This window comes from Pieris brassicae, chromosome Z (assembly GCF_905147105.1).
Source record: "Pieris brassicae chromosome Z, ilPieBrab1.1, whole genome shotgun sequence".
In the NCBI taxonomy this organism is placed as follows: domain Eukaryota; kingdom Metazoa; phylum Arthropoda; class Insecta; order Lepidoptera; family Pieridae; genus Pieris; species Pieris brassicae.
Genome location: NC_059680.1, coordinates 7,326,031 through 7,352,420, shown reverse-complemented (window position 1 = coordinate 7,352,420; position 26,390 = coordinate 7,326,031). Strand labels below are relative to the sequence as shown.

At 33.5% G+C, this 26,390-nt stretch overlaps 2 protein-coding genes across 2 annotated transcripts in view; one reads left to right on the top strand and one right to left on the bottom strand.

Annotated features, from left to right (window-relative positions):
• LOC123718469 (E3 ubiquitin-protein ligase MYCBP2) overlaps positions 1-26,390 on the bottom strand; it is an 85,582-nt gene that overhangs the window by 16,611 nt on the left and 42,581 nt on the right. The window contains exons 36-54 of the mRNA XM_045674985.1: positions 13,422-13,650; positions 12,702-12,839; positions 12,406-12,615; positions 11,072-11,269; positions 10,753-10,908; positions 6,486-6,564; positions 6,358-6,413; positions 6,123-6,247; positions 5,535-5,940; positions 5,353-5,460; positions 4,999-5,170; positions 4,610-4,759; positions 4,071-4,211; positions 3,158-3,278; positions 2,824-2,930; positions 2,268-2,453; positions 1,469-1,690; positions 1,051-1,235; positions 693-846 (exon numbers count right to left, since the gene is read on the bottom strand). Coding sequence (XP_045530941.1) covers positions 693-846; positions 1,051-1,235; positions 1,469-1,690; positions 2,268-2,453; positions 2,824-2,930; positions 3,158-3,278; positions 4,071-4,211; positions 4,610-4,759; positions 4,999-5,170; positions 5,353-5,460; positions 5,535-5,940; positions 6,123-6,247; positions 6,358-6,413; positions 6,486-6,564; positions 10,753-10,908; positions 11,072-11,269; positions 12,406-12,615; positions 12,702-12,839; positions 13,422-13,650 — 3,143 coding nt within the window. The remainder of the gene's footprint in view (positions 1-692; positions 847-1,050; positions 1,236-1,468; positions 1,691-2,267; positions 2,454-2,823; positions 2,931-3,157; positions 3,279-4,070; positions 4,212-4,609; positions 4,760-4,998; positions 5,171-5,352; positions 5,461-5,534; positions 5,941-6,122; positions 6,248-6,357; positions 6,414-6,485; positions 6,565-10,752; positions 10,909-11,071; positions 11,270-12,405; positions 12,616-12,701; positions 12,840-13,421; positions 13,651-26,390) is intronic.
• LOC123718470 lies at positions 15,474-25,778 on the top strand. Its single transcript, XM_045674986.1, has 5 exons — positions 15,474-15,714; positions 19,902-20,154; positions 22,230-22,402; positions 22,540-22,832; positions 22,937-25,778. Exons 1-5 carry the CDS (start codon positions 15,553-15,555, stop codon positions 24,531-24,533), a joined length of 2,478 nt encoding a protein of 825 aa, XP_045530942.1. The 5' UTR covers positions 15,474-15,552; the 3' UTR covers positions 24,534-25,778.

Genomic DNA, 26,390 nt, shown 5'->3' with positions numbered 1-26,390 from the left:
ATTTTAGGTTAATATATGATCGCAACTTAACGCTAAGTTTTTTTCTTCTTTATTTTACAAAATAATATAATATGTTACATTAGAAAACCACTGTGGTTTGTATTAATGTAACCATAGCAGTCTTGTTCAGGAGCGCGACAAATGCTTATAAAAGTAGTTTTTTAATTTACTGTTTATGTTGGTTAGCGTTAGGCTATCTAGTATCTGATTGGGTAGACAATTTATTAGCCGCGGTAGCAAATAGCTCAACGTTCTCTCGCCATATACGTTGTTTGCTCTCGATGTACAGAGCCTAATCTGTGTTACAGCTCGAGTCTTTACGTCATGCTCCAATCATTATTTTATGTCATCCCGAAAAAAGATTTGACTCCGGTTGGTTGAAAACGTATGGGTTTTGACATATGGTTCTGTTACAAACATCATATGTGTTATACAAGCCAGGTTAGCCTTGTGGTATAGGCGTGCGATTCTAAACCCTAAGGTTTACTTCCTGTTTGGAATCATTAGGTATAGATGCGCCAAATAATACTTGTTTGTATGGTGAAGATAAACATCCAATAATAGCATGTCTGAGACCTAAAAGTCTACATGTTCTCGAGCTCAGAAGATATTTTTCTATGTTAAAGAACATGAAATTTAATCTTAAAACTAATAATATTATTGTTATCCTAGTATCCTGTATCCAAACTCACCTGAAAGTGCCTCATGAGAATCTGGCTCAAATTTAGTAAGTGGCGGTCTTGCGGCAGAGGCCAAGTCCCTTCCGCCAGCCTGCCCCATCGAAACAGATCGATGTACCCTTGGATACTGGGAGCTTGTCATTTCGTTTGGAACGAATGGGTTATTCTATGAAATAAAAACAATAAATTAAAGTTTCAACAAATCAAATATATATATTAACATAAAACAATACGTAAAATATGTTATTTTTATGGAAATTTGAGCAATGCTCTGTTTTTTCTTCAGGTAAAGAAAGCTTTATTATAAAGTCTCTTTATTTAAATAAGTGTTATAAATTACTATAAACACAAAAACCTTAATATGCCTTACCACATTCGTTACGGGCATAGGTCTCCCAAGTGAGTGGTATCTTGCTGAATCAGCAGCACTTGTTTTCGGGGCAACGCCCAAGGCTGGGAGACATTGAAACGGGGGCGCTGGTTGCCATAAGCTTCCCGGTGGAGTTGGCGGACTTCGGCAAGAGACGTCTTGCCAAAGTGATGCATTAGGAGCTTCTAAAGTTACATTTTTATATTAAATAAATACAGTAATCGGTTATGACGAAACAACATTAAAATAGCAACAATTTCATCTTAGTTTATTTTTGTATACTTCTTAGGGTTTTTAATCGAATGAGTAAGACTATAGAGTGATTAACATCGTACTAAACAGCTGGTCAAGTTTGATTAAATTTTTCTACAATTTACACTTAATTTAACACGATAAAATAAAAGGTAAAAATCCTCACCGGATGTATTAAGAGGAGTCAAATCCAGGAGAAAGATTGCGTTATCTTTCATAGTGTTGTGGTCAATCTCAGGCTCCGGTCTCTCAGCCGTGTCGGAAATCATTGCGGTCTTCTTCGGCTTAACACTCGAAGCTTTGAGCGCCTTTTCTCGACATTTCTCGCAGTACAAGTACCAGAGCTGGTACGCTGCTAAGGTAGCGCGTATTTTCACACCGATAAGGTCTAAAATGGTCGGCGACGTTGCAAAGGAAAATTAATTAAACGGAAATTAATCTATAAAATAATTCATCAAACCATGCGTTACATGCAAAATTATTATACATACTATATTTTAAAGAAATAAATATAAATTGCGATAAATTATACAAATATAAACTCAAGATATATACACACAAATTATCAAAATCACATATACCAACTATATGGGAGATATAATGTGACAAGTATAATTCCAATTTTATTCTACTTATATTTAGTGACGATCAAGGGTTAAGAGATTAAAAAGTTATTAAATAATTCCATTAGATATTTCAAAAGTAGGTTTAATTGGAGTAAATATTAAGCTCACACAGTACAGTACAGGTGCACAGTGAAATTCCACAAATTGTAGAACAATGGTAAACAAAGACAAATCTAATCAATGAGGTTAAACAGTATTCTTCAACGTTATTTCCCGCGTTTGATTTTAACCTTAAACCTTATTATATATTGTAATGTACCTTATTAAAATCTCTTAAAAACAGGTTTTGCGTCAAATCGAACGCGAGTAAAAATCGTTGTGCAATTTTGCGAGCGGTACCTTGAGCAAGTTGGCCACAGGCAGACGCTGGGCTGTCAGCAGTAGATGGTATAGGATCGGCGTGTTTATATGTACCAGCTCGGTCGTAGCCGCGGTTGGTGGGTGCTCGGCACCCGGGATGTGTATTACGCATGTGCGAAGCTATTGGGGGCGAAACATTCGCTCCACCGCATAGTTCACAGCGGACTACAATATTTTAATAATGTATTTGATAATGTATATTTCATGTTTTACAAAGAATTAATAGAAGAAATATTTCTATGTTTGTCTCACTGTTTCCATCATATTATTAAAAGTTTGATAAACGAAGTTAGTTCATGAATATGGCAATTATTGCTTAGTTCAGCTATAAACTCGCGTTATTTTGATATTTTTGGCCCTGTTTCACCGTCATTTCTTGTATTTTTTTGATGTATTCCAAATCGACACATTATTGTTTCTCTGTGAATAAAATTATCTAAATATTCAGTATGAATAAACTGATTTCGTAATTAGTTAATCCACTAATGGTATAATTAGTAAATTTGGGAAAAATCTAATATGTAAAGAAACATACTCATATAAGGTAACTTCATTGATGGTGTGTGCTTCCAATTTTTCTTACGTAAGGCACCCCCAAGTGGTCTTATTTCATCGTTATCGTTAGTTTCTTCCTTTTTGAGCCTGAAAAATGTATTATAAGCAAAAAAGGAATTTATTAGGACACTTATACGTCATAAAATTAGTAATTTATACAATCAGCGAACCAACTTTAAGATTATAATAATTTTATTAATTTAATAGGCGTATATATGAAACGATAGATTCTACAAATAACACTCCCTCTTGGAAATGGTTACGTGTGAGTTCTTTAGTTTGTGTTAAAAAAAGTAAATTATTGAACTCCTTACTTGTCGGTAGCGGCATTTAGTTGGTCGGCGTCGCAAAGTGAATCCCACAAAGCAACAAGGGCGCGCAATGCCGGAGGTAGCACGTTTACCACTGATGCTGAGGTTGACGCAGAAGACGGACCTGAGGAAATGTATGACCATGTTTATATTTTCATGTGTTTATCTGTACATATACGTCAATAGTTTTTGACTGAACTTTGATTTTCGGTATATTTATTATTATCTAAACGAACTATACAAGTATAAAGTAATTTTAACAGATCCTGAGCGTAATTTGAACAGCATATCGTTGTTCCTCATGCTAAAACTTAGGTAAACGAAAATTAACAACAGTATTTTGAATCATTAATTATTTTTATAAATAATTATGCAACTAAAAAAAATATCTAATCAGTTAAAAATTTAAGGCATCATAAATGTGCTGCTGCCTCTATCATTTAATAAACAACTCTTGAGTATGGCTGTAAGTCTTCCATTGTGTAATAATATTATTTTAATTAATATGTTTATGTCCGTAGCATATATATTTTCTTGCTTTGTAAGTAGGAAATATATTGTAATTAAATTGTCATCAAAGTCAGACTTTGGTCACTTATGGCCTTATTTTTTTTATCGAATTGAAAATATGTTTCAGAATCAATACCCAAATGAAGCCAATTTAAACCAGATGTATAAATGGTAATAAGTACTTATCTTTCATACATATTCATGCCACGATTCTCTGAACACGTTTCGCATATAATTAATGCCTTAAAATTTTTAAAATCAGTATAATATTGTCAATTTATCTTATTCTTATTCTTACACATGAGAGCAGTATTAGTTGCTAGGCGCGCGACAATACATGTACGCAATTGACGTACGCTCGTACGTTGAAGGAAATATGAGAAAACTAGTTTAAAAATATACTGACCAGCTTCAAGTATGTTAGAATGGGAATCTTCTTCGCGTATTGTTATGTTAATGTCGCTTCGCCGAGCTCGACTTGCACTTGCCTCGGTACCCGAACGGGTCAAGGTTTCTAGCGTTGATGGGTTTATTCGAAGGTACTGGCCTGAAATAACAAAACATAAATTATTGTATTCTCAAAAAAGCAATTAGCACCTTGCCTTAAAGCAAATTTATATAAAATGTTATCCCTAAATGTATATAGGTACTCAGACATGATGAGTTTTTTTGAAGAAACAACTGTTCTAAGGGAATAATTGAAAAATTATAATTGTATTGGTTAGTTCATTAATGACACGATACCACGATCAATTAAGTAAAAGAAAATTATTTATTTTAAAATATACACGCATCTGTGACGGTAGTTATATGGGAAGATCGTATATACATCGAAAAAATAATATGGATTTTATTGCCACGAAAGATGAAATATACAATATTACAAATAAAATAGTACGATTAATTTTAATAAATATTTACTTTTAAACACAAATGTGATCATACCTGCATTAGAAACTTCAACAGAATGGCGCTGATGTTTGGGCAAAAGGGAGTCTTGTGCGACAGCCCGTGTCACAACAGTCGCACCAGCCTTTGGTAATTGTGGATGGAATTTAAGAAAGGCTGCACACGCTATTGCATCATGGACGGTCCCTGGGAATATATTACAATCTATTGGTATATATATCTAGGTAGTAATATAAACTATACATTTCAGTTTTAATTTCTAATTATATGTCTGTTATCTTGGGCTTACCCCTGGAAGTAATAATTATTTTAATGGGACCTAGCATTATCTACTTATGTTCTGTACAACAAATAGTACAAGAATATAAGTAATTTAAGAAAAATAATTGGAAATATAAATCTAAAAAAATAAACATATATTATACCTTCATGCCATAATAACGCGGAAAATATGGCTCGTAAACATTCACCCTGGGCTGGGCTCTGTGCTTGCTTCTTGATGGGTGCTAGCTTAGTTCGAGCCGGTAAAGGCGGTGGTGAAGATTGCTTATAGCTTGAAATGCTTCCAACACGTTCCCTTACGACTCTTTTTTCACCCTGTCAATACAAATTGGTACCTTGAATAAATAAGTATTGTAATTCTAGGATTATCGTTATTGAAGACTTTCTATCTCATTTATACTGTCTTTATATCTTAATAATAAAAACTATGCTAAGCAAAGACAAACATGTCTCTGCCATACTGATGAAATAAGTATCAATATACTTTTTTATGTTACCTTTGATGTACTGGGTGTAGGTTGATCGGAACTTTGTCCTTGTATACTAGTCTCGGGCGAAGTTTGTGTTGCAGCTTGTGTTTGCTTTTTCTCTTCTTCTATTTTATCCTATAGGTAAATGTTACACAGATTATAATTATGCAATGCTAAAATTCAATTAAACAACATTATGGTTTACTTACATTATTTTCATCGTTAACGCTCTTGGCATCGGGCTTGTCATTTGCAGTTTCTATAGTGTTTCTTATTTGAACAGCTTCTAAGTTTTCATCGATTTCAACATCTTTAGGACAAGGTTTCAACGCGTTAGCCTCATTATCATCTGATCCGATCGCGATTTCTTGTGCGTTATCGGCTGGATCCATAGCTGGTGGTTTATGAACGAAATCATCTTTGCTAGCGTCGTTGACAACTTTACCGCTTTCATCAAGAGCTGCTGCTACAGCATCCACAGCATTTATAATGTTTGCATCGTTCACATCAGCAATAATATTTGCGACGTTCACTTCATTTATTACGGGGCGTACAGCTTGTTCTAGATCTTCGTCATCTCCATCTCCATTTCCGTTGTTGCGACGAGATTGGTCTCTAAACAATTCATTTTGTTTATTAATGTAATATAGATTTTAGAATCCCTTATGATGTTCAAAAAATGTTAGAAATTAGATTATTTGACAAAGACATCTTTTTAAAAATACAAATTATTTTATATTTAAAATAATTTACGCGAACTTAGAATCCTTTGGATAAGCGTAAACTCTAAAACATACATGGGTAATTCAGGCGGTTGTACAATTTTTGCAGCTTGCTGCTGCATCATCGCGACTGCTTCATTCCTCATTCGTCTGGCAAATTTACTTGGTTCCGGTACACCAACATGTGATTTTTCGTCCTCCTAAAAATTGTATAACTATATAATTATAATATTAAAGATTTCTACCGTATTATTTACTTAAGTGAAATAAATAATAACAAATGTAAATAAATATTATTTTTAAAACTTACATCTCCAAGATCACATCCGATAGAAAACGGAAAAGGTCTCTCTTCTGTAGTTATTTCTGAAAATGAGAAATTCAGACGAGTTAGCCATTCTTTGATAATAATTATACAAAAATAGATAAAATGCTTACCATCGGCATCACCTTCGTTAGGCCGTGTTGGTATTTCTGATGGGGCATCTAATCGACTCCAGCTGCTCAAACCTTCCTCCTAAACAAACAACACTTATAAGAACAATATAGATATAAGCGTCTGAAACTTTTTGAACTTGTACTTATTTTTTTATTAAAACACTTACTACAAAATGAACAATCTGTCCCATAGTTTATGTCGATGTCGTGATAAATTGTTGGATCGTTGTGATCCTAAACCAATTGCAAAATTTGAATTACATCTGATAAGCCAATATTGTTTAATCTTTTTTACTACAAACAACAACTTGTATGTAGTAAAAATACAATTCATAGTTCCCATTGACAAATATCATTATATTAAGGCAAAAGACATCGAACTGGCCATCCCCTGCCGTGCCCTACTGACCTCAGTCTTGTCTATGTGACCGAAATTCGTTATGTACTTCGTTCATGCGTAGGTGCCGATCCCTTATGCGCGCGTACAAATCTTAAGTCTTACGAATAAAGCGATTGTGATTTGACACACTACGAATTAGTATAATATACGAATTATGTAATAATAGAGGTTAAGTACCTTAAGAATAGAAATATCAATAAACTATTTCTTCTTATTCGTAATCTTCATTACTGAAGGTCGTGAAAAGCTCTATGTGATACGTCTGTCTGTATGTCTTAGTCCATGGGATGTTGAGACACTTAATTTAAAGTCCGCCATTTCTCATATTAATACAGAAGGGGATACATCCTCGTCGAACGCCACTTTGCTGTTTGGAGCAGACTCTACGTGGTTTACCCTATTGACTCTCTCTTCTCACGTAGGCTGGCAATCGATTCCGCTAAGTGCTCCGGAACACTCATCTCTCTAAGGATCTTCCATAAGTTATCCCATCTTACGCAGTCGAAAACCTTGGAATAATCATGGGCACGTTTATTTCTCGGTTTTTTATATGAGTTGCCTAAAGTTTCCAATTTGTTAACACGAGTAGAACCTTTGAGAAAACCGATCTGTTCGTTGCGTCTTTGACTCTGCAGATATGATTGAAAGCGTTCGAGAACTATGTGGAGCATTATACCGTGCGATATAAAAGCTACAGTTCAATAATATTCGCACTACTTTGTCGAGCCCTTTTTTTATAGAGGTAATAGCACAGATTCTGCCTATTAGGCCACTTCACACTTCCGATTCCCAGATCATGATTACATACATGATTTTGACACCTTTTTCTTCGAGATTTTTGAAATCTTCAACAAATATATTGTCTCTTCCGGCTGACTTGTTCATTTTAATAAACTTAAAGTAGACATCAATTTTAAATAATATTCGCTAACAAGGAAGAGTAGATCAACTCATTTGTTATGATCAGTTATCCTATTAGAAAAATGTACCAAACTCTTTGATGTCGCTGACAGCTCTAGTTCAAACTATATCACGTATGGTTTTTACATTATGTTTAATAACGTGAGTTAACCCAATTTAATCAAACGTGAACCTATTACTTAGGTATTTAAACTACTAATTCTAGGAAATTTACGCGATATATTTAATTTTAGAAAGGCCAAACAAAAGTACATTATGGGCTTTATCGCTGAAGATATGTTTTGTGATTCTATTCCCACCTATATTACCTAAAGTAACTTTACGATTAATTATGGGTAGATATAATCGCCGTAATATTTTTTACATCAATTATAATCAAAACACATTTTATGGTTTTGAAATTAAAAAGACGATCGAATCCTTTTAATAGGTCTATAATATTTATGTCTCGGTTGTATGTATTCTTTAAATCCTACCGAACTACCACCGTTGCCGTTTATGCCGTTATATAGTATGAATGAATTTGCAATTTATCGACTAATTTTAACTCAATTTCTTTGTATGAGAAATTAGGCGTTTTGGTTAATTGCATTTTCCTTGTACTGTTATAAAAATGTGCATCTTGCATCATCATGCTTGCACTATGCAAAATGTAGAAAATCTCTGAGAGATAAATTCAAGGAAAGTAATATACTTAACTTTCGCTCGCAATATATTAATGAAAATATTATGTATGTATACAAAAATAGTGATAAATTTACTAGAATACAATATACGCTTAATTTTAATACTCGAAACAAACGCAGGATGCAATATCTCAGTACAAGACTTTCTAAAGTTAGTAATATTTTTTTGAGAAAAATCCCAGAGGCTCTTTTATCTCGGCCATTTAATAAATTTAAAAAAATGTATTAAAGAAAATCTGTGTAAAAAGGCATACTATAAAGTTATCCAATATCTAATTGATAAAAGGGACTGGGACTAGTGCTACTTCTAATTAACTGCGATATTTGTTTTAAAATAAGTATTGTGGCAAATGGCAGTGGCATGATGTTTCGGCACCACTTGCTGTCTTGTGATTCTTTTTTTAGTCTTTTGGACTTGCTGTCTTGTGGTGCTGTTTTCTCGTGACAGCTTCTTGCTTTTTTCTGTTGAGCCTGGAGCCTGGATATGCATGATATGCGGACTGGGACTAGGTTTCATTCAGTATTGTAATTTAATACAAATATAGAGCGGACCGTATCTCCCTCCTTACTAGTTTTTTCTATCTATGTTTGACATAGTTATTTTGTATGATGATTTGATATTTTAAAAGAGTACAGAAAGGTTTATGCACCGGGGTTTTCACTCGGAATACACTCTCTCTCTTCTTTGCCGATGATTAATGACGTGGAATAAGTGATACCTAAGTATCCTATATCCCATAATAAACATATTTTTTTTTGTGAAAAATATTGCCATTATTTTGTTTTCTACGTTGTAGAAACTTTAAATAAATATTAATTGATGGAATAATTAGGAAAGCGTATATAATGTGTGTCATAAATAGCCTCAATGTTCACACACGCTAACAATGTCCTAGAAACGTTATTATTTGTAAGTCATAGATGATCGTCATCCTGCGTCCTTGCTCTTAGATATCTAGACCTTTACGAAGAAAATTTAAATTTAATCTGTTGGTTAACACAAATCAAACACTTGCAGAGCCGCAGATCCTTAGATAGTACTTTTACTTTTTACTTTCTATTTTTAAAGTATCATCTTTTTAGTTAAGATTGTTTTGTTGTTCTTTCCTGTTTGGCTTTGTCTTAATAACTGTGTATAACATGTATTTTTGCACTACTTGCCTATCTTATGTAATTTAATACATATATTCTCCGTTGTGTCCTTAGGAGACACGCCACCTCTCCACATAGGACAGACACACCTCAAAAAAGGACCCAACATAATATAATTAGCTACACAATTTGCAAGACTATCTTTGCACGTAATCAATTCAACAATCGCTCAGCTTATCTCTATAATAGTTTAAGTAAAACCCTTAGCTTGCATAATCTTAAATACCACAAATGTAAAACAACTTTAAACCATTGGCTCGGTACACTCAACTACAACAAAACAAAAGCATTGTTAAATCCTCTAATATATTCTTTCCTTAATCCATTTTTTCATGCAACACGCGCACACATTTGTTTCGTCTTCCATAAACTCACACAATTACATAGTCATCACAATATATTCATATATTTATTATTGTTACAGTACCCTCGTTTTTAAAACCAATTGGGTTGGTTACCCTTGATGAAACTTTGTAAATTTAAAGAAGAGCAAAGCTTCCCTGTCACAGGTCTCTGACTTACTAGGCAGGCCTCAATCTGAATTCCATTGTACATATAGCTAAACAAATAAAGCATTTTGAATTTTTTTGAATACATTTTTTTTTCTTTACTCACAGTGGTTGCCTGGAAGAGATCGCTTGAAAGCGATAAGGCCGCCAGTTGCCCACCTTTTGATTTAATTATGTTCAACCTTTTTTTAAATGTAGTGTAACAAAGTGTTAATAAATAAAATAAAATACATAAATAGTGCGTAATCTTTAAATTATTTAACAATAAACAAGGTATTGTACAATTATTACTGTGTATCTGTGTATGTGTACCAATTTTTATTTTTTTAATTAAAAAAATATAAAATAAAGGATTACTAATAAACACTTAAATATTATAAATAGTTAAGTTTATCCTAGTATAACCGACTCATTCGACAAGATCGTAGTATTTGACAATCACTTGAAGTGTAAATTAATAATCAGTGTAATAGTTATTTTGAGCGAAAAGAATAATCTTCGTATGTGTATTAAGGGTATGAATAAGGCTGACGAAATAACTTTCGGTATAACATTAGCTGGAACTACAACAGAAGTAAAAAAAATACAACAAAACTTACTGGTGGGGTGGTAGGTCCATCCTCGACAGGTCCGAGCAGGGCACGGTCGAGCTGCCTGTGATACTGCAAACACCAGGCAACGTCTACATTTCCCTCTACGTATGCTTGTACAGAGTCGTTGCTCAAGCGTACCCACGTCCCATCCTTGTTTGTCACCTAATCAAAACCCTCAAAATTCATTTACGTTACTGAGCTATTGAAAAACTTCCTAATTGCTTCCTAAACGTAATTATATTCAATACCACCACGTACGAATATAACTATAACTAAGTATAGCTTTAAAACTCTACGTGTAGAATTTCAAGGAACAACAGTTTACCTCCTCGATAAAAGTGACATAAGCACCAGGCGGAATCCTGCCAAGTTCTTCAGCTTGTAAACCGGGACTGGCACGAACACGGAGACCAGCACTGCATTGTGACATGAACTTCTTAAGTTTAGTGGGAGCGCTTGCCGTGGGGGCCGCTAATTCTTCAGAATCCACATTCTCATTTTCCGGAACTTCTATTATTACCTCCTGTTATTAAAAATCAGTAACATGTTTAATATGTGAAGTTTTGACTGTTTGACAGATGTTTATAATCACAATTGATTTTAAAGCAACATCCCTACGTACCTACTATTTTTATCCTCAGAGGAAACAGTGTTTTGGTTACATAAAAACATTTTTTTCTATAATATATGTAATACACACAACAAATACAATTGCAAAAAATAACATCTAAATGGCTGCTCTGAATAAATTATGTTAGCACAAAACTAATGAAATAAATTGATAATAGTGGTAACATGGAACTTTCAACTAAAAAATAATATTCGATAAGATTTTGGAATAATAATTAAAGAATAATAATTTATTTCCCTATTTTATACAAAATTAACTAAAATATTTAAATACTGAAGTCAAATACGCGCTGAAAATATATAAAATTTTGAACGTTAAATAAATATTATTTTATTATTACTTAATAACAGCCGAAGAACCAATAAACGGCGAAAGGAAAAGAACGCTTCACGAGGCATTTTGGTTCTTTTTAAAGGACAAGGAGGCAAACGAGTTTTTCGGTTAACGGTTCACTTTGAATAAAGTATTAATCGCCGGCGAACTATACCCGATTGGTACGTACCTAAGTCGCATCGGTTTGGAAACACCTTTACTGACTGCTTTGGCTCCACAAATAGGTAGTCCACGGCAGAAAGTGCCTTAAAAAGCGCTGTGTTGTGAAAAACCAGGCGTCGAGAGGGAGAGGATGATGTTTAGCATTCTACCTCGACGTCCGATTATGGAATTCAGCCGCAGGTATTAGTCGTAATAAAGCTTCAGAGCACTCCCCATGATAAATCCGGTAATAGATTTTGAGGGAACCAAAATCTCTACGCAAAGCCAAAGGATCAAGCCGATCAGAAAAAGCACGGTCGTCGATTTCAGCCGACCTGCGTAGTATGCGATCAAATGGATGTAAACTCCAGCATAAAATCCATAAGACATGTTAACGATAATAAAAGCATAAATTGTGTCCATCAGTAGTATAAAACCGACGAAAGCCGAAATGATATACCCTGTTATAAATATTACATTTTTATTACTATATTGTCATCATGCATAGGTTTGAGAACAAAGAAAACGGTGAAACAATCGATTAGACAACTTACCTGTGGAGAAGGTTGGTCGTCCAGGGTGCATCTAAATAAGTATTTGCCTGGGGCTCGCGGAATCCAAAGAGCTGAATATGAACCATCAGTTTGAGCCCGCACGGTTATCCTTTCTGTAGGGACGTTCAGTATTCCAATGCCTTTCAACTTTTCCTCACCCCATAAACCACTGGCGAACCGAAGTTCTTCCCAAGAATAATCTTGGTATGCCTATATTAAATAAGAAAGGAATTTTACGTGGTCGCGACTGTCGTTAATTTTTGTTATACACAACCAATGAGTAACTGAAATTTTACCTTCATCATGGTGATCGTCTGAAAACGCATAGTTTCTCTTATTGTTGGACTATACCGTACATTTGGTATTCCACCCTCTTGTTCGGCTTCAGTGGGTCGACACATACGTAGGGACATGGCCAAGTTTTGTACTATGACCTTTAAAAAAATATTTATAACTTTATTTTTATAATTATAGAACTGTAAAATAATAATTAAATTGGTATAACAATAAAACTTTTCTGAGATAATATCGAATGAAGGTTTCATTCGTTTCTATACTTTTAATAAAAAAACAATAAAATTCGTAAAAGCTTTCTTCTACAGCTGTATAAATAATAAGCCGCTTCATATTTTTGTTAAATACGTAAGTAAGAAAATAGAAATCGTTTCTCAATGTTTTATTACGACGCCGATGTTACTGAAATTGGAAACTAGCTGTGCTTACGTCTAATAGAATTAAAGCCCTAATAGCTTCCTCTGGCACCTATTACGTCACAATAGCTCGTGATAGATTCATTTATCTAATGATAGACAACATGTTAAATACATTCACACAAAGTCAAGGATATAACGCATTCTCGAAAATTATAATCATTTGACTTGGAGTTAGGAAATTAACTTCAAGAAAACTATTTCCGGAGATGCTCATATTCCTTAAATATGTAATATATTTGATGTAAACTGTTACAAGGTTTATAAAATTTAAATTTTGAATTCAAAGTAATACATTTGTGTTACCTCTATTTTAACGGCAGATGAAGTTACAATATCTCCGTATTGATCTCGAACTACAACGGGTAAATTAACTCGCGTTGATGGAAGAACCACTGTGGCTGGAGCTTTAAGGTCACAGTTCGAAGGTTCGACACGAGGCGTTGGTGCCAACCATCGTGCCAATCTACCCCCAGCAGTACTCTCAGCACCTGCCACGAAGTCCGACAAAAACTGGCGCTCCGTCGAAACACATCTACAGAAAAAAAAATGGAACTGTATCCACAAAAAAAGATACTGGTGTGTTATTTGATCACTTTGCAATCTTAAAACACTGCTGAAGGCTTCCAGACTGAAGCATATTTTTCTTGGACATCATATTATTAAAAAAACTAATTACATGGTAAAATTAATTACGAAAATGGCTACAGTTGAAAATAATACGGCGTCGATAAGCATTCTGAATTAGTATGAAAAGTTGCAGTTTGCGCGTTAGCTTTTGTTCAAACATGCCAAAGCGTGTAAAGTTTCTATTTAAAGTAAAAGCGATATAATTTGAAGGAATATTTAATTAAATTAATATAATGTTGTTCTACAATATTGCTAATGTACTTTGACAAATATTGTAGAACAACGTTCATTAAATTAACAATAGTGTATATTACATGTGTTATATAGTAAAAAAAATAGGAACGAAAACACTCCGCTAGAATCAAATTGTGATCCCATATTTAATTATCGAGGTTGCAAAATTGATTGTTAGCGCCGGAGATTGCAGCTCTGATATGAAAATATTCATACGTAAAAACAAATTATTCCGTATTTTCGTATTACAACTGGAGCTAATGATTATTATTCTGACTAGTCTTGTAATACTGGTGTATAATGGCTATTGAAAATTCATGTGATCAATTAATTTAACTACATATGTGTAATATAATTTTTATTAAACTATTTCCTCATGATATGATCCAAGTAACAAACAAATTTAACAACCTGTATACTTGAATAATATTTTGGTATCTGGTTTAAAAAGAGGACTTATCAATGTAAATTGAACAAGGATATATTATAACAACATTTATTTATGAACTATATTTACAAGGTATTGTTCATGCCTCAAGAGATAAGCTCAAGCGTTTAGTCAAATATTAAGTAGGTAATTCAAATCTGACAGATTTTACTGGTTAAAGTAGTGTAGCTATTCGACCTTACCGAGTCTACGTTAACTTAGTTCTACACAAAAAGGTAGGGACGTATCAACATTACGATAACTTTAACTTGACATCAACCATTTGGCAATTTTTTCATTCAATTTTTATATAATATATTTGTTTCGACACCACAACACTCTTCCTACCCTGTCCAACAAGGGTCAAAAGAGACTTGCCTTTGAGTACCACTTTATCTTTTACTTCTACAAACGAACACAAATCAAATTATTAATAAAACTAAGGACATTCGCTCCAAATATAAAATTAAGTAAGAATAAATATATTTATATCAAACATTGACATGACAAAAATAAAATTAATATAGTTTTATGTAATATGTAATAGAAATTCTTTATCTAGTTGATTATATAACATTTTGGTCACTTCGCTGTGGAGTTTTTGAACTTTACATAATTATAAATTTAGACCAACCTTATTAATATTTTCCAATGAAGAATGTTCACTAAATTTTTATTTTCTTCAAATGTTAAAAAAATATCGGAATTAATTTTTTGATCATAACTTGTAACTCTGAAATCGAAACGAACACGAACAATATTCGCCATCGGAAGTTAAGTAATTCTTAAGTCTAAGATGGTAATCAAGCGTCAATGTATTGTAAATAAAAATAAAACAGTAACAAAATGAAAAAATACTTATGGAAAAAAATACTTAATGGACTTTATCGAGAGCGAAAATTACTAATTACACTGGGGATAACTAATTATAGTAGACAAATTTAATAAGTAAAGCACGATCGTTACTAACAAGGAGCTAACAAATACTAATTAGATATTATCATCGATATCGGAATGAATAAAATGGCAACACTATTGGTGGATAGAGCTCAGCGCGATCTCTAGAGACGGTGTAAGGCTAGCGGCCCGCGGCAGTCGGTGTATGACGTTCGCAGCGCGCGGTTCGTCGCGCCCGTGCGCGGCAATATGTCGCGACCCTCAGTGATGTTAGTGCTTTTGATGCTCTTTTCTATCAATGCCTCTCAAGTGGTGGGCCACCCGGACATATGTGAACGCGATTATTGTGAATGCACCCCCGCGAGACACCCCAACTGGCTAGTCGTCAACTGCACTCTTTCAAATGATCAGGTATACAAAGTGAATGTGTATTAATAAACATACGGTCGCCAATGGTCGAGTTATATTTTCCTTTGCGAGAATTGGTCTCGTAATTGATGAGGGTTAATTGTTTAAGGTTTTGAACGGGCAGCCATTATAAGAAAGAAACCAGTACCTACATTATACACATCATCTTAATTTACATACTTTAAGTTTTTAATGAACGATAAGAATATTAACACCATATTGAATGTGTAATTAGGAACAAAGGACCAATTGCATCCGATAAGTAAACTGAATATGTATATCCATGTGGAGGTATTAAATATAGTACCAATCTTCAATAACAAAGCTCCTATTATAGTCATAAAATAAACGATATATTTAACAATATACTACTCTTTGTTAAAAAAAGTTTATTGTTACAAAGGCAGGTAGAAGCCTGGACTCAAAGCGTCATTGTGTGTCATCTCAAGACATCGCATAAACAAGTTGTTATTCCAATCATGCCATAGTTGCATTCTCAGGAAGACAAACCACGAGCTATTTTAGTGTAATGTACTTTAAATCTTCTCGTAATTAAATAAACTGACAAAATTCCTTAATACTTAAATTATTAAATAATCATTCACATACATTGCATATGCTTAAACAAATATTGGGTCATGTATTGTTACTAATGTGGATACAAATCGCCAATCGTCCGTGAGAAAATATAAATCTCTTCCTACGTATGGAAATACCACATGCCATATACCTTTTAAAAATTACAATAAAATAAATTCTAATATATTTAATTGTAACGATGAGTTTACTCGGAAGTTGTCTTATAATATCTACTGCGGAAATGGTTCATTGTGAGTACACGTTTTGAATAAATAACATCTTCGGTGCATCATTTATATTTCGTTTACGTACTTTTCCAATGTGGAATATTGCGTTCGATAATTAAAAAAGCTATAAGTCAGACCGGAATTTTTAAAGAACAGTGTTTTAGAATGATTTACAACAATCGTGAATACAGTCTAAGTTAAATTTTTATATTAATTATTGAATTTTTATTTTGTATACATAAAAACGTCAAGATCTGAAATATTATCATATTTGGTTCAACCAGTGCTCGTACGTGATTTGTTCTATTTTATATCTATTATTGTATATCACAAGACTTGCCAAGATTACGTTTTTATAGGTTGGTCTGTTTAAAGCAAATAATGTTAACGACCGAAAACTTTTAAACCGATTCATTTCAAACGTAGAAAAATGACGCGACGAGACGTCTACTGCACAATGACACTTAAATAGCCCTCAAACCATATTAGCGAATCGGCAAAGATAACACTTTAACAATAGAAATTACTGGACCAAAGCTTCTTCGAAATAGCTGTCCGCTGATTTCGTTTTAAAATGACATACGTTAAACAAAAGAATATATGTCGCTATTGACATGTACACTTGACACAAATGTTCAATCTCTCCAATCCGGAATTCGACATATGAAATTTCGTTAATTATCTATCGCAGTCAAAATTGCTAAAACGCTGCATAGTTTAACAGGGCAATAGAGTAAAACCGGAAACTATGTACTGTAGTTATGTGTAGCCCCTAGTGAGTGCATTGTTTTGCGTCACGTTCAGACTACCAACATGTGTGAGCAACATTCTCTCATCAATGGATAGCACGGATAACATTCTTTATGAATTAATAGCATAACTTAATTTACGGTTTATTAGTTACGTTAATTAGTTAACATTTGCACACGTTACATTTGTAATACTGACACTCATAAACTTGTAGTCTTGATCGTATCAATAAAACGATGCAAGCAATTTATAATGTTTAAGAATCGGGAAACAAGTATAAAAATTGCTTAGAATAGACTATGTTCCAGATAAATTGTTTAAAATCTGAGTTGTAGAACAGTGTAAGTCACGCGTTAATAAGAAGCTCGCTGTACACCTGTTGCATGTCAGCCGACAGCCCACGCTACGATGAACATTAAAAAAGTTCAAGTAGGTATTCATAAGTTACACGCTGTTAACGTAATGTGAACAAATTATATCAAGAGCTTAACAGTTTAAAATAAATTGTCTAAATATTGTTGTATGAAAACTCTTATCCTTACTATGTACACATACACAGACTTAGCATTTTAGAGTGGTTGTAGATTTAACGAGAATGTTTGTTTCCAACGATCCTTAGATACGTATTTAAAAACTAAAGTGTAGCGGGAGCAACGAACAAACCACAAAAAAATCATCAAGAGATATCGCTTCCTGCGCCCGCGCCGGGTGAGCCGGTCATGCCGCGCCACAAGATTAACACAAGTTTCTGTTCTAATTTATTTGGGGAAGATTAGGAGTTTATTCATTACGTACATGAAGTATAAAAAATAGGCCGCCGATAATATTGGCAAAGATAAGATATCTAAATCTATTGTGATAAAATTGTTTGATTATTTCTTTATTTGTGCCTATATTTTTATGTAAAACTTAAAAACGTTAAAGCATTGTTATTATATTATTTTATAAACAATAGCAACAATGATGTTTTTCAAACTTATAGTAATTTTATTGGATATCTTAAGTACGCAGTATAAAGTAAGTTAGTGGTAACAATCTTTTCACTAAGATTATGTAGCATGTATAACAAGTAGTCATTCATAACATTAAACTAGCACAATAACAGACTTGCTTAACATTTACTGCAAAATGAACGATGTAACAGCGGCATAAAGCTTAATATTGTATTCACTGAAAAACATTCTCAATCATAATTACAAAGGTACAATTTACACCTATTATGTGGAAATGACAATGAATGAAAAGGCCATTTTTTTCATTAAAATATTGAAATTATTTTTAGTATATATGTATCTTTGCAAAGCAAAAAATAAACCGCTGTATCAGTGCCTATTACAAATTGTTGCTATTGAACCCGGCAGTTACGCCCATCTATTGTTCTTAGGAACTTATCACATTTTGTTAATAAATTATGAGCTCTACAAGGTACCTTGCCATATGCTCTGATTAAAATATGGATCAAGGTTTTTAAGAATATGAGTATGCCTATAGTGCACACATTTAAGAGCATTGAAAACGGAGAAGTAGAGATGATGATGATGTTGAGAAATGAAGGGGATACTAAATTAGGGTCTATATAAAATATGATTAAATATTTTATATATAGTACTCAAATTCCATAAGCGACTATCTCTAATTACGTAATATTAACTTTCCAGCGAGCAAATATTACACGGTATACAAAAGCTTTATTGCAGTTAAGTGATGTATCCTAAAAAGGCAAACAAAAGTTGAAAAGTTACAAACTCGCTTCTGAGTCAGAAAACCTTTACGCACGGTACCACATATGTAGTCGGATATAATTTTAAAGTCAAAAAACTATATACTATCCATTCTAACATGTAATTTACAATAAGCAAAAGAAAAATTACAGTCATAAATTATTTCTTAAGAACTAAGAACACAATGATTGTAACATCCATATTGTGTTTTATGAGTCACGGTCGTTATCTGAGCTAAGTGAATGTGAACTCCTCGATAACAACTAAACACAAGAAACTAATATATTTAACTATCTGCATTCACTATAGATAACATTGTCGCATTTATTGTTTCTTAACACAATTACTTAATTCAAATTTAATGAACGGATATTAGCTGGTTAAATTCGGTAGAAACTTGCGGATGTTAGCCTATTGGTTGGCACGCTATGTCAACAATTGTTCATAGTGAATGGGCCGAACACTCTCACTTTATTCACGTTTCAAAAGTTACTGCGTTCCCAACTTGTTTTAATTTCATCACCACGTAAAAAAATTAACCAATGCATTTATTATGTTTAATAGCAAAATGTCCAGTAATTCACTTTCCCCGTTTCAATTCAATTAGCAGCCCGTATCCCTTGATAAGCCCCTTTTTGACTATGCCATCGGATGCACGCTTATAAATAAAGTGCATTAGCCAGTAAAGGTAACGACCGTAGCATGTTAAATGTGTAAAATACGCGTACAATTTATATTTGCTATTGATGAGTAGTACGAACATTTCCCTAATAAAGCATGACTATGAGCATACTAATGTCCTTTGAATGTACAAAAATCCTTGGACTATTAAAGTTGGGTCAGTAATGGTGTCTTACAGTGTAAATTGCTAAACTGAATTAAGAAATTGTTAATCCAAATAATTTTATTTCAGGAGTTGGACATTTATGATGGCGAACTTCCCGACACCACGACTGACCTGATTATAACCGGAGCCCAAGCTGTGACGATTAACTCGAATGCTCTATCCCGACTCAGCGATGCGAGACTTGTTCATATATCAGATACAAAGTCAATACTCATAGCAAAGTCTTCCGCTATGCGGATGAATATCGTCAACCTATACCTCGAAATAAGCAAATGTGAAGTTCTAACCATAGAAGAGAGAAGCTTTATCAATATAAAAGGTAATGTATCCTTACCTAAAATTAAGGCTGCGCGATTTAGAATATTTGCTAATGCGATGCAGTTAGCTGTAGTGTTGTATTTACACGAGCTGCGATCTTTTGATAATGTCCACCATATATAATTTGCTTTCTAAGAAACTTTTGCGAAACTTTACTGTGCAAGCTCTCTCCACTAAAGCGCACCGAGTTGTTACTTTCTTAATTTTGTTGAAGTAAAAGTTCAGCGTACAGTAGGAAAAGTAGTAGTTATTGAGAGAACCGGTCCTTGCATCGAAGAAGCGCTTGCCGCTTTGCCGGATGAGCCCGATTATCGGGTCGTTGTGTTTTACTAAAATCTGTAGAATTTTTATTTGACTTCAAAGTATTATATTTTTGTTGTTCAATTACTTTGAGTATATCGACTTTAGATACTTGACGTGACATAAATACGTTTCATTATTTATCGTGGCGTATCAAGTGCTGTTTTACGTGAAAATATAAATGCTAGTACAATAATATGTAAAGGTAAAAGCTAACAATTTAAAATGGCAAACTAAGTTGATTACCCGACTGTTATACGGGGTCAGTCATGTAATGACCACTGACGTACGCCTACTCGTCCGTATTTTGTGTGTTATTCAATTGTCGACCTTTAGGATGTAAAATTTTAAACTAAATTTGTTGGACACAATAACACCTCCTCTTTGACGCATTACTGTCTAGATATATTAATCATATTCGGTTGTACAAATTTTAAGTGCAAACAAAAGTTTCATATTGCCTGAAGATTTCTCTTGAACTGAGACTGAACATTTCATTCCATAACTCTGTAAACATTAACAGAAGTAATGTAAAGCGCAAACAAGATTAAAACTTTAATGAGAATAAAACGAATTTAATAAAATCTAGAGTATTATTAACATTTAAGTAACATGTGGACTGTTATATCGACGTGACCGGTGACGTATCTTATACCCAGGATCATTAAATAACAACGCAATGTTTCAAGCGGTAATAATTTTTAGAACTCCTATCAAAGTCTATCTGCAAATGCTTAATTACATTAATTTTAAAGCGATGCATCGATTTTAAAAGCATTTCCCATGTAAAACATAATAAAATGCTTATAGTTTTAAACATTAGATTCAATAACATTCGATTTATTTTCTTTTCCTCATTTATGTGATATCACATTTATGAATAGCGTGAATATTGGTTCTCAAAGAAGCTTAATACTTACTCTGCAATATTTTTGTAAAAAGCTTTGGTTAGTAGTAGTAGCTACGAATATTTAAATATTGCATAATTTACCTACGAAGTAGATTGAAAATCTCTATAATCCCTTTTTACGCTACAGAGTCCCTGAATATTTTGCGAATACGGATTTATTAAAAAAAACCTTAAAGTGAATGAATCTTCTGTATTAAAAAATGTTATTTTAAACACTACGGTAAATCACATATAGATAATGTTATAAAATTGTCATATTATGCTGCTTGAGTCTTATTGAAACCTGTTTGTAAACGCTTATTGCTGTTCTCATTCAGCATAAAGTAGTCTCCATTTATTGAAGACCCGTTCCAACTTATTAGCCGTTTGGTTTATTGTACGTACACGCAAGACATAAGGGGTCTGAGTAACTGGACAATCTCAGTTATCAAGAATTGTGTTCTCATTCGAACACGCAGACCGTTATATTATTTTAAATAATAATCTAAAGATTGAGTAATCAATAATTAAATACGCAAGCAGTATTTTTTTATGTCACACAATATTGGCCAACGCATTCTCGTTTACCGGTAGCGAGCAGACGTACGCGGATAGCTATCTAAAAATATCGTTTCCCCGACTCGGTATTCGTGGTTTACAGGATAATGACTCACGAAGCAAATCGAACGTTATACAAAAGCGTGAATGTATCGTAGACAATAGAGGCGTGTTCACGCATGTTGCTACTGCACTGGTGTAATAATATAGCACGTGTTAATTATCAAACATGCCAAGCCAAACCCATAATGTTTTGATAGAAAACGTATATTCGTTTATCATTTGATTTACATGACATTGAAAGGTAATTAATTTGAAAACTATTTCAGGACCTCTCTCTGTGACAATCGAGCACTGCACATATGTTTCGATCGAGAGCGAAGCTTTTTCTTGGCTTCTATCTATAAGCATTTCTAACATTGGAAAACTTCAACTAAGAAGCGGATCATTCACGTTGGACCCAACCGCGGCCAATGTCGGTGAACATGGCCCTGGGATGACGGTTAGTTTCGATTCCAACATTATCTACAATAGGATTGCGAAAGTGTTTTTGCTTTGCGAAATTTGCTTTGCGTTTGAATAAAAAAAATAACATATATTTACTTTAGACATAATAAAAAAAGTCTAAAACCTTTTCAGATCAAAATGAAAAACTTGTCGATAACTGAACTTGCCGGACAAACTTTCGGTTCGTCAGCTGCATTAATATCTATGGAGGGGATTCTAGTACGAGCAATTCACTCGGAAGCTTTTTCAGCAAACACGTACAATATTGTTATGGCAATGAATTCTACTTTTCAAGCTATTGAAGGGGAGTCGTTTTCACAGAAGTCGCTAATCAACAATCTACATTTTTATGGTTGCAACATTCACCATTTAGCAACCGGAGCACTTCAGTCGGCTGTTGCTAAGCTGAATATATCACACACTAAGTGAGTCTAATTAATTAATTTTATAGTATTTACTTTAATATATTATATGATTATAAAATTTGACCGGAATTATAAAATTTATACAATAATCACATTTGTTGCAGAATTGATATTGTCGAGACAGGCGCTATTAATTCAACAATAGTATTAATTGATATCTCACATTGCATATTTCATATATTCAAGGAAAGAGGATTTGAACTATCATCTTGGAACAAAGTTTATATGATTGGGAATTCTTTTGACGAATTGGCGCCTAACGCAATTATTGGATCTAGTGGTAGCATTCATGAAGTTATTTTTAAAGACAATGAAATTGAAATAATGAATCCCGGAAGTTTGGATTTTCTGGGAAAAGCATTCACACAATATGAAAAATATATAGATTATAAAAATAACTACTATGGTCAACCCTGCAATTGCAATATGTCTTTCTGGTTCGCAAGCGGCCTAGGAGTTGAGTCCGCCGATCCTTTTGTAAATGAAAGTTATTGTACTGTTGATGAATTCTTCGCAAGATGTTTTAACGTTTATGATCAAAATATGCCGTTGAGTAAATTCTTCCACAACGTATGCAATGATAAAACCAGTATTCAATGTGAATCGTACAATGCTCAAGGCGAAGAAGCAACAAAAGAAGTCAAGAATCCAAGATTTCCACACATTTTTATGGAGGACAGTGAAAGCGGACTAACGAGACGTAATGCAAAGGTGATTGGTATCCTTATAGTTACAATATTAGGATGTATAACGATAGCTCTATTATTCACCTTGATTAAATGGATGAAGCATAGAGGATACTGCGTAAGTATTAAAGACTACTTTAGAAACTCTAACTCTTCGTGTGGTTTCTGCGATAGATTATGCGTGTGTGGAAATATCGGGCTTGATAATGCAGCGTCCATATCGCAATTGTCAGTTAATGAATATTCAGAACGCCATCGATTAAATGAACCACGAGTTCAAGAAAATATTATACAAGAAACCATTATACCAAGTGCACCTCAAGAACATGAATTCGTACATGCTGAAGACAAAACAACACAGACTCTACCTGAAGAATTAACCAAAGAACTTTTGGAAAACTTAAAGGAAAAACTAGACGATCCAGAGAACTACGTCGAGGCTCGTGAAATGATTGAACATTTATACGAACTAATAAAAGTCGAAGAAAGTTGTAACTCAAACAATTCTGTGGCGACAACTGACCAAGAAAACATTTACGAGTTACCTTTTCAGAATACCATTCCGCGGGTAGGAAAAAACAAAAAGCAAATGATCAGTGTGGGAACTAGGACCCCATCTATTGATAAACTTACACCATTATCTCCATACAACAGACATCCACCTCTATCCCACGAATATTTTGAGCCTAAAGATTTTGCTGTTCATTTGTATGCTGAAATTGTAAATCACGATAGAGAAAAGAAGAGTTTATTAGCTTCTATGCCTGATGTTATCGCAGAACAAGCAGTGCCGCGTGGACCATATTTACGAGCTGTTAGAGAAAAGATGATTTCAAGCGTCCCTAACACACCACTGAAATCTTTAAACGATTCATTCCCCCAAAACACTTCAACAATACTCTCAAACAAATCAACAAATTCTAATAATTCGAGCAAAATGATAAACAGGCCACTGCCAGAAAAACCTGTTGTACTTGCTGACCCTGGCGAAGGCACCTCTTTTCAGACCGGATGAGTAATGGAGAAAATGGTGATAGAGTCAAGGCAGGATGTCGATTCTAAAAAAAAGAAAAGTTCCAAGCGCAAGCGCAATCGTCTGACTCTAATTCCTGTCACCGATGATGTAGAGTTTTACTTATCCCTTGACCCTTGCATTACGATGTAAGGATAAGGGATGGCGGCTTATGCGTTTCTTTGCTGTGATATTACTTTTGTTTGTTTTTATTTATATAATTTGGAAATGAGACATTGTATCATGCATGATATGCTGTATTTGTAAATAATTGTTCTTTGTGCAGTAGTTTTAGTTGTAAGTTGAGGTAATATTATATCGTGCCACACAATTTAACATGATGGATAATATTTGCCATAAATGCTTGCTTAGCTATAAGATTTATTAATGGTGTATAAATTATTATTTAACTATGTAAATTTTGATGACAGCCGCTCGTCGCACAATACATGTAGGTGTTTAAATTCAATGTTAAAAAAATTGCACTATAATTATACCAAATAAGAGTTACCCGCTGTTAGTTGAAACATATTTTAAAAGACAATGCTTTTTTAGTATTTAGAGTTTCAAAGCATTTAAGAAATAAAACAATCTATTTAATAAGTACAGATATTTTAGATGATAACTGTTATACTATAACGTTAAATGCTACTGTCTATCTATCGTCCCAAAGGTTAGTGAGAGATAATTTTAATTACTCTTAATTTTATTACAAAAAAATTTCCTCCTTGTTTAAATATATTCGACGTGTTATAACTTATATCTAACTCTATAACTAAAGCTTATTTTTTACTAAAAAACCCTATTCCCAAAACCAACTGCTTTAAATTCTATCCAATAAGGTAGGAGGAAATCTCAATGTATTTTTAATATTCAAATTATATCATCGTAGTGTAAGAATAAAATGTCGTATTTATGTACATTAAATGAGATTGTTATTTATAGATTGATGAAATGTATACCGTAATTTGTATAGTTATATTGGCTGTTAGATAATTTAATCTGTTTCAAGGATAACCTATGAGGTTAATCTAATGTGTAGATGTTTTGACGTGTTTAACTGTTTGTAAAATAATGCATTTAAATATAACCAATAATGTAATTGCCCAAAGATGCAATGGTAAAATTAATTTTTCCTTGTATCTTACACTCGTCACAAATAATTCTGATATTGTACTCTACTCTAATATTGATGTGTCATAATTTGGTGTTGTTGCAGCGAATAAATAAAATAAATGTTACATGTGATTGGTTTTTTACTTTTCATTTATAGACAAACTCGATAAAATATTGGTTAAAATTGCACTTTAAAATAATATCAACAGTAAATTGTAAATGATTATAAAAAGCTAAGTTTCAAGCCGAGATGAGGGTTGATCGATCGAAGTTTGAACAACATTTCCTTAAGGTATCCGTAGTGAACTCTACACTCTAAAAGCACATCGTAAAAGCATATAGAATTTATGTAATAAATTGTATCCTCGTGTGAGGCTTACCTACCCAAAGTGTTGTTATAACCTTTCAAGTATAAGCGCAACGGTTAATCTAAAACTAAGCGGATTACTTGAATGAAAAGCCAGCTAAATAATTACATAAGTTTACTTTTTAAAGAATTCTAAACCAGAAATTATGAATTCTGTTGACAATAAATATTCACAAATGGAACAGACAAAAAACAAGCAAATTATTAATAAACAGTAACAACATTCGGCCAAGTTAATAGATGTGTGAATGCTGTAATTCTTCGTCGGGCGACGGCGTCTCGTCGAAAATAATATGTGGCATCCGGTACGTTTACACCATCCACCGATATCGTTAAAGTGCATTTCAATTTTCATCTCAAGGCTACAGAAGCGAAGT